General features: G+C 40.6%; 1 protein-coding gene across 7 annotated transcripts in view; it reads right to left on the reverse strand.

Moving 5' to 3' along the window:
* The window catches only part of SLC4A5 (solute carrier family 4 member 5), a 124,828-nt gene that overhangs the window by 100,620 nt on the left and 9,886 nt on the right, over positions 1–14,322 (reverse strand). For all 7 annotated transcript variants that reach the window (XR_011466126.1, XR_011466125.1, XM_070379823.1 and 4 more), the window contains exon 2: positions 1,831–1,902. Coding sequence is in view for 5 of the 7 variants with exons in the window: in XM_070379823.1 (XP_070235924.1) it covers positions 1,831–1,900 (70 nt within the window). In the remaining 2 variants the exon portion in view is untranslated. The remainder of the gene's footprint in view (positions 1–1,830; positions 1,903–14,322) is intronic.

Here is a 14,322-nt window from a genome sequence, read left to right on the forward strand (position 1 = left end):
TCAGATCTCTTTAGAATTCCAGCTCACCCCACCACATCCTTGCTTGCTCTTCTGGATCCTCAGTCTCCCTTGGGTTAATGGGGTTAATGAGAAATGTGAGGTAGACATTTTTATGAAGTGCAGCCTCACTTCCTAGTGAACCAGTATCAGAATGACTGATGCTTTTCCTTCCTTCTGTCCCCCACCCTAAGCCTGAGCAAAGCTAGAATTTGAGGTAAGCCACGAATACCAATATTTAGAGGTAAGCAGTTCTACTCTCGGAGAAGGCAATGGCGACCCACTCCAGTACTCTTGCCTGGAAAATCCCATGGACGGAGGAGCCTGGTAGGGTGCAGTCCATGGGGTTGCTAAAAGTTGAACATGACTGAGCGACTTCACTTTCACTTTTCACTTTTATGCACTGGAGAAGGAAATGGCAACCCACTCCAGTGTTCTTGCCTGGAGAATCCCAGGGACCGGGGAGCCTGGTGGGCTACCGTCTATGGGGTCGCACAGAGTTGGACACGACTGCAGCGACTTAGCAGCAGCAGCAGCAGTTCTACTCTAGGTGGCGCTGATGATAAAGAACCCACCTGCCAACGCAGGGCACAAAGAGACACAGCTTTGATCCCTGGGTTGGAAAGATCCCCTAGAGAAGGAAATGGCAACCCACTCCAGTATTCTTGCCTGGAGTATCCCATGCAGAGAGGAAACTGGTGGGCTATAGTCCAAAGGGTTGCACAGAGTCGGACACAACTGAAGTGACTTAGTAGGCAGGCAGGCAGTTCTGTTCTAAAGGTTTAGCATTCTTGATTCTTTCAATGATGAGACTGTATTCTCCACCCTGAGGCCAGGAATGGAGATAGGAAACAGCAGATGTATCAGAAAGGCCTTTACCCAGTGTTAGCTGGCCTGGGCGCTCCCTGGCTTGTTCTTCCCTTTCTGTATGACCATGCACATCTGGGACTCAGTATTCTCACCGAAACTGCAGGAATAAAAATTCTTTCTCTACTAAATAGGCATGGTTTTTGAGAAGGCAGAATAGAATGGTGAATGGGAACATGATTATGAAAACTGCAAAGAGCACCCTTTTAAAAAATATCAGGGGAGATAGCTGTCAGGGACATATTTTGTTTTTGCCCTGGATCTAACTTGTCTTATTTTTTCTACTATAACCATCAGAGTGTGGCTGTTCAGCTGGTGAACTGTAGGGAATCACTAACCCACTCCAAAGCTTCTTTATTTGCTCATAGGACCTGTTCTCTCCCTGTGAACATCTTGTAGTTTGGCTCAGGACAGTGCCAGCTCCTCACCACATTCTTCTCCATCAACTGCAGCTCAGGGAGCATCAAGCTGGACAGGAAGATTGCTATCTCCTTCCAAAATGGTTGGGGTAGTGCCTCTTTATAAACTCTGTGGCTGCTTTTCTGTAGAATGTAGGATACTTAGGGTCTCTGGGTAAGAAATTCTGGAGCAACAAAAATATCACCACTCAATACCCTCTTTCACTGGTTTTAACTGAGCTGCTATTTTTAAAATCTATAAAATGTTGATATTTGGCATTTAGTATGATTTGTAGAGCTTGTAAAATCGAGTTTGATTTTATATTGGGGAAGCTATGCCATAATCCTAGCAAAATCCAAGTTACCGGTCTCCAACCTGACCACATGGTCCCTGTAAGATATGGTTACAGCTAGTCCCACCAGATCTAGGGTAGACACTATGGGTGGGTCAGGGGAAAGGGATCAGCTCTGTAGTTTCCCCCAACTGAAAGGGCTGTTATAAAGATATCCAAGGAAAGTCTAGACCCTCTGAGAACTTGCATCAATTCCTCACAGTGACCTTACTTACCTTCCTGATCCTGACATCGCCTCCTGTAGTCCAGCTTCCCTACCCCAGCCTCTTCCTCCTCCACCTTCATATCTATAAAGTAAAAGATGAACACAACCTCAAAATGTACACAACATAAAAAGGTATAATTTCAAGGAGAAATGGTCAAATTCATACAATGGAAGACCTTAGAGCAGATGAAAAAAATTAAGAAAAAAAAACATATAAACAAATTGAGGAACCTCAAATATATGTATGTTGGGGAAAGTGAAAGTGAAAGTGAAAGTCACTCCGTTGTGTCCGACTCTTTGTGACCCCATGGACTATACGGTCCATGGAATTCTCCAGGCCAAAATACTAGAGTGGGTAGCCTTTCCCTTCTCTAGGGGATCTTTCCAACCCAGGAATCGAACCAGGGTCTCCTGCATTGCAGGCAGATTCTTTACTAACTGAGCTACCAGGGAAGCCATATGTTAGGAAATATTCCATTTGTACTTGAAAAAAGAGGTGTGCTTTTTTAAGTACATATGGAATATTTACAAAGAGCACACAAAGAGAGCACATAAACTAGGTCTTGGGAAAGACCTTTACTAAAGACCTCCTTTAGTAAATTTTAAAGAATCTGTATCATACTTATATAGTATTAATAAGATAACAAAAACAACCCCCAAAAAACTATACATATTATCTGTGGATTCTGCATTCATGAGTTCCACAAATCATGAATTTGAATCTGTCATGCACTAGCAACTATTTACATAACATTTACATTGTATTTATAATTTTTTACTTAGTATTTACATTGTTAGATATTATAAGTAATCTAGAGATGATTTAAAGCATATAGGAAAATGGTTTATATACAAATACTATGTTATTTCATATAAGGTACTTAAGCATCACAGATTTTGGTATGGAGGAGGTGAGCCTAAAACAAGTCCTCCACAGATACCAAAGAATGATTGTATATATAAACAAACATTTATTTATAAACATATATATAATAAATGTATTATACATACATATATGTGGAAACTAAAATAATCTTTAATGATGGATTTTATAGAAAATCACAATGGAAATTATTTCATATTTAGAAGTGAACAATTACAACTTGAAACTTGTGGGGTATAATATACTTAGAGTGAGAAAGAAGGAAGAAAGGAAAGAAAGAGGGAGAAAGCAGAGTAGAAGGAAAATAAATATGATAAGCATTTAACCAAAGAACCTACAAAAAGAATAAGATAGAAAAGAAAGCAGAATGTTAATATAAAAGATGAAAGCAAAAATTATGAAATAGAAAACAAGCATAGAGATGGTTAATAAATCTGAAGGCAATTATTTGAAAAGATTATTAAAATAGGCAAATCATGCAAGACTAATCAAGAAGAATATTCATAAGTAAACATAATTTGGAATGAAAAAAGGATGTAACTTCAACTATAGTAGAGAATTTAAAAATTATAAGTGAATGCCTTGAAAAATTTCATGCCAATATATTTAACTTAGATAATAATAGCAACTACTGTTACAATATGCTAGGCACTGTTTTAAATGCTCTGCTCTGCACATATGAATTACTTGAATCTTTGCTATGAAATAAGTAACATTATTATTCCCATTTTACAGATGAGTAAACTGAGGCACAGAGAGCTCTATTGACTGCTTAAATGGGGGAACAGGGATTCAAACCCAGACTGTCTGAAACAGTTTCTGGAACTAGACACAAGCTCTTAGACACAAGGCTAATAAATAGATACTTGATTAGAAAAATAATGGAAATAATCAAATAACTTTAAAGAATTAGAAAACCTGAATTAACCAGTAACCATTAATTGAAAGTGCTTCTCTGGTGGCTCAGTGGTAAAGAATCTGCCTGCCAATGCAGGAGATGAGTTTGATCCTTGGTTGGAAAGATTCCCTGGAGAAGGAAATGGCTACCCACTCCAGTATTCTTGCCTGCGAAATCCCATGGACAGAGGAGTCTGGCAGGGTATAGTCTAAGGGGTCATAAAAGAATCAGACATGATTTAGTAACTAAACAACAACAACACTAATTGAAATGGTTATGCTGCCTTTTGAAAAGCATTATTGAAAGCTTTGTAGGTACAAAAGGATCATCATATTATTTTTTCTATTTAAATAATTTTATCTCTTATTTTTTCTATTTTTATTGTTTGAAAATGTTCTATAATTAGAAGAAAAATAAACACCAGAAGAAGACAGGTTTTTTTGTAATGCTTTACCTGAACCATCAAGTATTACATAATCTTTAACTTATACAAAATTGTTCTCAAAGTAGGGAAAGGGGAGCTGGAGTCAGTCAATATATCTGAAGACCAGGATAAAGGATGCGGCTGAAAACAGGAAGCTTGGTTGAAAATCTTTATAAGGACTAAGTTAAATCCTCGGATCTCTCCCCTAAGTTCAGTCTTCTAGAATGGTTCCCCTACCCCAGAAGATGGAAAGGTTAGCTCAGAAGGCCCTTGAATAACTGAGAGCAAGAAGGAGTGATTTCACTGGGGGTAAAAAAGGATTTACTTAAAGATCATTAGCCACTCAGCCCTCTGAATATTTGACTCCTAGAACACTAATGAAGATTACACACTCCAGAGAGGAGGTTGGAGGACTTAAAAGATTCTGCCATTCTGAAGATCTCCTACAATATGGTAAGCCCCCAATTGCCACCCAATTGCCCATCTTTAGTCTATCATTCAAGAACTTCAGGCTGTCAAACATCTGTTTAGCTGCTCTACTCCAAATTATGATGGCCAGCTGAATCACCAGAATGACACAGACCAAAACAAACAGGAAAAGAAAAGGTCCAAGTAAATAGGAACACTGCAAGCAGCCAAAGAACCATTAAAAAACCATACAATTAACATATTCAAGTGGACTAGAGAAAAACATCATATCCATGACAAAATGAAAAGCAGAATGCAACAAACCTGGAACCTTAAAAGAATAAGAAAGCAGCAGTACCGGGAGGAACAGGTATATCTTAGGTCGGGCTCTGGACACAATGCCTCCAAGGGAATCCTTGCCTGCGTGCATGCTCAGTCACTTCAGTAGTGTCTGACTCTCTGAGACCCCATGGACCATGGCCCGCCAGGCTCCTCCATCCACGGGATTCTCCAGACAAGAATACTGGAGTGGGTTGCCATTTCCTTCTCCAGTGATAAGTATGAAGTAAGTGAAATGAGGGAAGTGAAGTCACTCAGTAGTGTCCAACTCTTTGCAACCCCATGGACTGTAGTCCACCAGGCTCCCCTGTCCATGGGATTTTCCAGGCAAGAGTACTGGAGTGGGTTGCCATTGCCTTCTCCAAGGGAATCCTTAGAACAATCGATACTCTGGATGTGTTTGAATATTTTGAGAGGATACCAAGGTTCTATCAAGAATAAAGAGTTGTAGAAAGGAAAAGCAATCATGGTACATTATGCAAGTCAGTATTTATACAATCATAATTGCTGGGAGCCAGCATGGGAGTCCCCACCCACGACAAGGTCATGTGGGAGAGTTCTGGTGGGCAAGGCAAGCCAGAACTCAAGGGGTGCCCCTCTGGGCCTGCCTGAGCATCTACCCCAAAACCAGAGTCTGTCTGTTTTACTATTTCACGACTTTCACCAACTCTTCTGACATTAATGGGGGGCTATCCCTGACCACCTTTCCCTGTAAGAAAATCAATTTAGAACTCTAGTTAATAAGTCTCCTGAGCATAATAGGAGTGTTTCAATTCAAACCCCTCTGATGACTTTCTAGCTTGCCTGACAGGTTTGTTCAGATTCACAGCCTCCCAACCACGACAGGCATGGGAAGCTTAAGATATTCTAACAATGCAGAGCTTCTCAGAGTTAAAATTGTTAAAATAGAACTAGTAGAGGATTTCTTTGTTGAGCTAATGCTTGCTGCCAAGTTTCCATATCCCTTACCTACTGTGTCCCTGGGAGTGTATTGATTAATATAGTTGGTGTATAGAAATGTAAGTAGTAGCTTTAATGTTTGTCACCTTGGACCCTTGAGTTAATTCTTTTCTTGTTATAGCCCACCACTTTTGCCCTATAGGAATGCAACTTTATCTAATGCTTTTGGAGGGTGGCATCTGACTTTAGAATAATCACCTTTAGAGAAAAATAAGTTTTCTGAAGAAAGGGTCATAAAATGTTAACAGGCCTCCTGACCAGAAGATGATGTAAATCACCTAAAACTTTTGCATATGATAAGTTTGCAGAAAGAAAGCCTGGCTTCGATAAGGATCAAGGACTGCTGACCTTGCATGACTCTACCCGCCCCCCCAACATTATCCTCTATGCACAACTTAAGATATAAAAACTACTTTGGAAAATAAAGTGCGGGCCTTGCTCACCAAAGCTTGGTCTCCCCATGTCGTTCTTTCTCTTTCCTTTTCCTATTCAGGCTGATTCCATGGAGCGCAGGGGCTCTCTGCATTCACTTTCCTGCCTGGGCTTCTAAGACCCACTCGAGAAGGTGCCTAAGGTGGGGCACCTTCCACGATTCAAGAGGGCGCCTGCGGCCTATGTGAACGGAGCAAGTCCCGTGCTGGGGCTTTATTGGCTTTCTGCGTAAACCAAGGAATATCAGCCTCTTTTCTCTCCTCTGTTTTCTTAACTGCAAAATTCTTTCCTTATCTCTTTCTCTATTTCTCTCAGTCGCCAACGCCATCCTCCCTGAGGGAATCCCTGGATCCAACCGTGGCTGGACCCCGGTACATAATAAATAAAAATATGTGTTAATTTTACCAAAAATTATAAGCAGAGTTGGTTTTCCACTAATGTGTACTGGTAGCTCCTATAGGTTTGTGGTTTTTTGAAAGTTGATATCTTCCTCCTCAGGCATAGCTGAGGAGTAAAGAGAAGCTGAGTAACAAATCTTCTTTCCCACAAAGAATGCCTCCAGTCACAAAAGGGAAAGGTCATGTGACCTAGGTTGGCCAATTAAATGCTTCCCAGTCCCCAGTCACAGACATTGATTCAGAGATGACCCCATGCTCAAATTTGGGCCAATCAGAATTCTTCCCAGGACACTTCCACTTGAGCCATCCAAAAACACTGCCTTGTTCTGATTCTGGCATTGTGAAGCTGATGAACTTGAGGGCTAATCCCACCTAACCTGTGGAGGAATACATGGAAGGAAAGTAGAGAAACAATTCTGATGACACTATAACTCCCTTGTTTTTGTTGCTGTTGCTGTTGTTGTTCACTCAGTCATGTCCGACTCTTTGAGACCCCATGGACTGCAGCACACCAGGCTTCCCTGTCCTTCAGCGCCTCCCAGAGCTTGCTGGGACTCATGTCCATTGAGTCAGTGATGCCATCCAACCATCTCATCCTCTGTCATCCCCTTCTTCTGCCTTTAATTATCAGGGTCTTTTCTGATGAATCAGCTCCTCGCATCAGGTGGCCAAAGTATTAGAGCTTCAGCTTTAGCATCAGTCCTCTAATAAATATTCAGGATTGATTTCCTTTAGGTTTGACTGGGTTGATCTTGCAGTCCAAGGGACTCTCTCAAGAGTCTTCTCCAACACCACAGCTCAAAAGCATCAATTTGTCAGCATTCAGCCTTCTTTATGGTTCAACTCACACATCCATACCTGACTACTGGAAAAACCATAGCTTTGACCAGATCAACCTTTGTTGAAAAGTGATGTTTCTGCTTTTTAATGTGCTGTGTAGGTTTATCATAGCTTTTCTTCCAAGGAGCAAGTGTCTTTTAAATTCGTGGCTGCAGGCACCATCGGCAGTGATTTTGGAGCCCAAGAAAATAAAGTCTGTCACTGTTTCCATTGTTTCCCCATCATTTGCCATGAAGTGGTGGGACTGGATACCATGATCTTCGTTTTATGAATATTGAGTTTTAAGCCTACTTTTTCACTCTCCTTTTTCACCTTCATCAAAAGGCTCTTTAGTTCTTCTTTGCCTTCTGCTGTGAGGGTGGTGTCATCTGTATATCTGAGGTTATTGATATTTCTCCCAGCAATCTTGACTCCAGTTTCTGTTTCATCCAGCCCGGCAATTTGCATGATGTATTCTGCATATAAGTTAAATAAGTAGGGTGATAATATACAGCTCTGATGTACTCCTTTCCCAGTTTTGCCTATTTTCACTGTCAAGATAGTGGAGTCGAAGGATATGCATTCATCCTCTCCAGCGAGAACACCAAAATTGCAACTAGCTGCTGAAAACCATCAACATAAGAATGCTCAATCCCACCAAAAAAAGATGCCCCATGTCCAAGGGCAAAGGAAACGCCACAACAAGACTGTAGGAGGGGTGCAGTCACATTTAAAATCAAATCTCAGACCTACCAGAGACACTTGGAGGGTACAAGCAAAACCTTGTGTGCACCAGAATTGAGGGAAAGGAGCAGTGACCCTCACAAGAGATTAAGCCAGACCTGCCTGTGAGTGTTTGAGTGTCTCCTCTGTAGGCACGGATCAGCAGTGATCTGCCACACGGATAGGGGCTCTGGCTGCAGCAGACCTGGGAGACAAGGCGTGTGGCATAAGTCCTCTTGGAGGAGATCACCATTAGTGTCACTGCCTGGAGCCAGCATGGGAGTCCCCACCCATGACAAGGTCATGTGGGAGAGTTCTGGTGGGCAAGGCAAGCCAGAACTTGAGGGGTGCCCCTCTGGGCCTGCCTGAGCATCTACTCCAAATCCTGAGCCTGTCTGTTTTACTGCTTCATGGCTTTCACCAACTCCTCTGACAGTCATGAGGGGCTATCCCCAACCATTTTTATCTGTAAGAAAAGCAACTCTAGTTAATAAGTCTCCAGGGTATTATAAGGTGTGTTCCAATTGTGTTTCCCTCAGAAAGCCTTCTAACCTGCCTAACAGGTTTCCGGACTCTTGCAGCTATGCATGTGATTGTTTACGGCCTCCCAGCCATATGAGGCACAAGGAGCCTTAGTTATTCTAACAATGCAGAGCCTCTCGGGGAGTTAGAAAACTGTTAAAATAGAACTGATAGAAGATTTCTTTGTTGAGTTAATGCCTGCTGCCAAGTTTCCATATTTCTTACCCACTGTGTTCCTGGGAGTGTATTGATTACTATAGTTGATATATAAGAAATATAAGTAGAAGCTTTAATGTTAATAATAACCCTAGACCCGTAAGCTAATAAATTCTTCCCTTGATTACCCCCACGACACTCTTGCCCTATAGGAATGCAACCCTGTCTAGTGCTTTCGGGGAGTGGTACTAAACTCTAAGAAAAGTCACCTTTGGAGAAAATAAGTTTTTCTGGTTGACTAATTCTTATCAGAAGAAAAATGTTAGCAGGTCTCCTGACCAGAAGATGATGTAAATCACCCAAAGCCTTCGTATTTGCGATAATGATTAAGGTCTGCTGACCTTACATGACTTTGCATCCCCCATTATCTTCTATGTACAACTTGAGGTATAAAAGCCACTGGTAGAAATAAAAGCTACGGACCCTGCTCACTAAGCTCGGTCTCCTTGTGTCGTTCTTTCTCGTCTCCTTTTCTTTCCTTTTGTCTCTACTCTTTCTTCAGGCCAAAGTAATTGGAGCGTGGGGGTATATTGATTTCCCACGTAAACCAATTATAATTAGGCCTCTGATTCTCTCCACTGACGCTATCCCTTTAAATCGCCGACGCCGTCATCCTGAGGGAATCCCTGGATCCAACCGGGGCTGACCCCGGAAGTCACCATAGGGCTGCCAAGCAGACGACCCACAAACTGGAGAACAATTATAGCAAAGAATTTCTCACACTGTTGCAAAAGTTCTAGGGCCTACAACAGATTTCCCAACCTGCAGGTCCAGTAAAAGTACTCAACGCTCCCCCCCCCGCGCTCCGCCCCCTCCCAGGGAAACAGACTCTGGGAAGGCACAACGAAACCTTGTTTGCACCAGGACCCAGGAGCAGTAACCCCACAAGAGACTGAGCCAGACTTGCCTGTGAGTGTCCAGGAGTCTCCGGTGGAGGTGTGGGTTGACAGTGGCCTGCCACAGTGTTGGGGCACTGACTACAACAGTCCTGGGAGCTGTATGCAGGCATAAGTCCTTTTGAAGGAGGTTGCCATTACCCCACCATAGTTTGACCTCAGGCCAAACTACAGGAGAGAATACAGCCCCACCAATCAGCAGAATATTAGACTAAAGATTTACTGAGTATGGCCCTGCCCACCAGAGCAAGACCCAGTTTTACCCACAGCCTCTTCCTCCCACCTACCCACTTCCTCCCCAGTTCCTCCCACCAGGAAGTTTCCACAAGCCTCTTATCCTCATCCATCAGAGGGTAGACAGAATGAAAGCCACAATCACAGAAAACTAACCAAACTGATCACATGGATCACAACCTTGTCTAACTCAATGAAACTATGAGCCATGCTGTGTAGGGCCACAAAAGATGGCCACAAGTCATGGTGGAGAGATCTGACAAAACGTGCTCCACTGGAGAAGAGATTGGCAAACCATTTCCGCATTCTTGCCTTAAGAACCCCAGGAACAGTATGAAAAGGCAGAAAGATATGATACTCGTCAGGGAACATTTAATTTTAAGGAATCCTGTATGTTGTTTTCTGTTTCTCAAGGCTCTTCTGAAACCCTTCTCTTTCTCAAGGGTTATCAGTTCCTGGGAAAAAGGAACAAGCAGAACTGCATGCAGTTCTCAGGATTGAGGCCATGAGGCAGAACACATCCATGGATTCCTTTCAGTAACCTTTTTACTTTTCTGTATAACTGCTTAGTCATAGTCCTATTTCCAATACATGGATTGTCTTCTGGGCCTGTGACTATTGTTATTCCCTTAGTTACTGTTGTTAAGCGTCTAGTTTCGGTGTTTTTTACTCAACTTTATTTTTCTGCCTAAAGCTTTCTTGTACAACAATATATAAGCACACACTGCCATGAACAAAGTACCCTTGTTCCACTAGAGACTTGGGTCCCCCGCGTCCTTCTTTTCTTCACCCTCTTTTCGTTGACTCCCGTCCCCAGGTTCCGGTCTGTCAAGATCATAGCAAGTGGCGTCCAAAACAGGGACCTGGAGTACGCCCTTGGCAAGCGGACGGAGTGACTGCGGACCTACTGAGGTCGGTAAGTGAGGGGTTATGGGACAAACGGCTGGAAAGCCCCACCACTTTTCTATTCATTATTTATTTAAAATTCAAGGACTTTTGGGTTTGCGTCAGCGATTAGAGGCTTGTCTCCAAACGGTAATTGAACATAATCCCTGGTTCCCTGATGAAAGCAATTTTGATTTAAATATTTGGAACCAGATTAGAGAGAATGTTAAACAGCCGCAAGACAAGGAAAAAATATTCCAATAGATTTCTGGCCCTTATGGGCCCTCATTAAAGCCATGATTTTACCTTTCCAAAAAAATGTTAGCCCCCCTGATATTCGACAACAGGCAAAACACTTGTAACATGACTATGAATTAGATGATAAAACTTTACAAAAGGCCCAATTAGAACAACATAAAATATTTTAGAATTTTCCCACCAGCACTGCTCCAGTTGCCCCAACTGCTCCTCCTCCTCTTACAACAGGCACCAAAGTGAACGTCCTCTCAACTCAAGGACAAAACAACTCTAACAATGACTCTTCTGAGGCTCTTTTTGACACTAAGGCTAACAATACTTTTTAAAATGACAATGATAATCCTTTAACATACACTCACATTTGTAAGAAAAAACTTTCTACTCATTCTCCTTCACGACAAAAGCTTTATGAGTTACTAGACAGACATGGAAAACGAATTCTTTCTAACCTTCACCACGTCACACCTGCCCTTAGCCGAACAAAACCTTGCCAAATATAAACTCCGAAGAATTGAGCCACCCAATTCTGACAAAGATGGTCCATATTTTGAGCCCAACCTATGGATGTGGGTAAACCCCAATATCATATTTCCCCCTAGAATGTTAGAAGTCAATAAAACCTGAAGACAGTTACAGTAAAATATTTCAAGGACCTAATGAAGCCTATGCTGATTTTTTAGCTAGGTTGAAAGTTGCCTTTTCCCATAGTGTTATCGGAGGAAAAGCCAAAAGGCAGCTAGAAAAACTGCTTGCTTATGAGAATGCAAATCAGGAATGTCAAAGAGCTATCGCTCCAATTCGTGACACTGGGACTATTATTGACTATCTGAAGGCTTTCGCAATTTAAGATCAGAAACTAAAAAAATGAAAATACTAGCTGAAACAATGGCTGCTGCCTTTAAAAAGGGAAATGAAAGATGCCTTACATATGGGGATAAGACACATAAAAAAAAACAAAAAGATTGTCCTAAAAAACACACAGAGAAAATTAAAACTGCTAGAAAACCTCCAGGAATTTGCCCTCGTTGCCATAAGGGGATACATTGGGCCAGGGAATGTCAGTCTAAATATGATGTTGAAGGAAAGCTTATTTTGAAAAACTCCAACCTAGAGATTCCCCAGGTCCCCATCAATAAAAACCAGGGACAAACTCCATCTTTTCCCTCAAATCCTCAACATCAGGCAGTGCTGCCATCAATATACCAGCCTTAAATGATTTTCTCTTTTTTCCTTAAGTAATCCCTTCCAAAATGCCTACCGGACTTTTTGGACCCCTACCCCCACAAACCTTCGGTCTTTTACTTGGCCAATCTAGTCTGACTTCTAAAGAAATTACTATTCACCCTAGAGTATTTGATTCCGATTATAAGGGAGAAATTCAAATTATAATGTCATCTCAAATATTATGGCAATTTAAAAAGGGAGATAAAATTGCTCAATTACTTCTTTTGCCTTACATTTCTATTAACTCCTCTGATGGTATGCGGACAGGTGGATTCAGCAGTACAGATCAAAAACAATCCTTATGAACATCAATTATATCTGAATATACCCAACCAAGTATAAATATAAAAATTAATGGCAAAAATTTTTCTGGTCTTCTTGATACTGGATCTGATATTACTATTATCTCCAAACATTTATGGCCCAAATCTTGGGCTATACAGAAAATTTCTTGCCAAATTGCAAGAGTTTCTCAAACTAAAATACAAGCGGTTTATCAAAATGTCTAAATATATCCATGTGAGAGACCAAAAGGCCAGCTACAACATTACGACCCTACATGATAGACGCACCTCTTAATTTAATAAAAAGAGATTTACTTATGCAATGACAAGCTCAAATATATATTCCACATTTTTCTTAGGGGCCACTGCTCACTTAACAAACCATGCAATTATTAAAATAACTTGAAAAAGTGATGAGCCTATTTGGACAAAACAATGGCCCCTTACAAAAGAGAAGCTAAAGGCTGCTAAGAAACTTATCGATACACAATTAAAATTAAAACATATTGAGAAATCTTTTTCCCCTTAAAATTCTCCCATTTTTTGTAAAACAAACAAAATCTAACAAATGGCATTTCTTAACAGACCTTCAAAAAGTTAACGCATCTATAAAATCTATGGATACATTACAACTAAAAATTCCATCACCTACCACTCTTCCTCAAAACTGGCTTATTATTATTATAGATTCACAGGATTGCTTTTTTACTATACCTTTACACCCTCTAGACCAAGAAAGATTTGCCTTCTCTCTTCCTTTTCCTAATCATATCAGGCCTCATAAGCAATATCAATGGACTGTATTGCCTCAAGGAATGATGCATTCTCCCACCATGTGTCAATATGATGTAGCCAAAGCCCTTGAACCTGTGAGAAAACAATTTCCTGACTTTCTTGTTATTCATTATATGGATGATATATTGTTTTCAGCTCCATCTATTTTAGAGACTCAACAGATATTTGACATAACTCAATAATGCTCAAAAGACTCTAGATTAATTATTGCTCCTAAAAAATATTCAAGCCTCTACACCTTACCATTACTTAAAATCTGTTGTTAATAGACAACATATTACTCCCCAACTATTGGATTAGACCCTCTTTGGGCATTATAAATTATCAACTGACTAATTTATTTAATACTTTGAAAAAAGAGCTTGATTTAAATAGTCTTCATTAACTTTCACAAGAGACATAAAAAGAACTCTGTTTAATACAAAATAAGTTACAAAAACAATTTCTTACTCATATTAGACTTAAATTGCCTTTAGAGTTGTTTATACTCCCCTCTCTCCATTCTCCTACAAGACTTCTTGCCCAACAAGAACACCCAATAAAATGGATATATACCCATTTTAGAGAGATAAAGTCACTTATGCCCTATCTTGATTTGATTGCTCTAATAATTATTCAATAAGAAAAATAAAACTAAGACTTTAATTGGCTCCGACCCTCATCAAATTTTATTGCCTATTGATGAAGCTCAATTTAAAAATACATTACAAACTTCTACCAATTTCCAAATAGCCTTCTTAGACTATTTTAGAGAATTTCATTTCATTACCCTTCTAATAAACTTTGGAATTTCTTCAAATATATTGAATTTATTATCTCTCACATTGTTACATCACAACCTATACCTCAAGCTCATGTTTTCTATATAGATGGGACTAAAAACACTAAAGCCTCATTTTGGTCT

The sequence above is a fragment of the Bos mutus genome, chromosome 11 (assembly GCF_027580195.1).
Source record: "Bos mutus isolate GX-2022 chromosome 11, NWIPB_WYAK_1.1, whole genome shotgun sequence".
In the NCBI taxonomy this organism is placed as follows: domain Eukaryota; kingdom Metazoa; phylum Chordata; class Mammalia; order Artiodactyla; family Bovidae; genus Bos; species Bos mutus.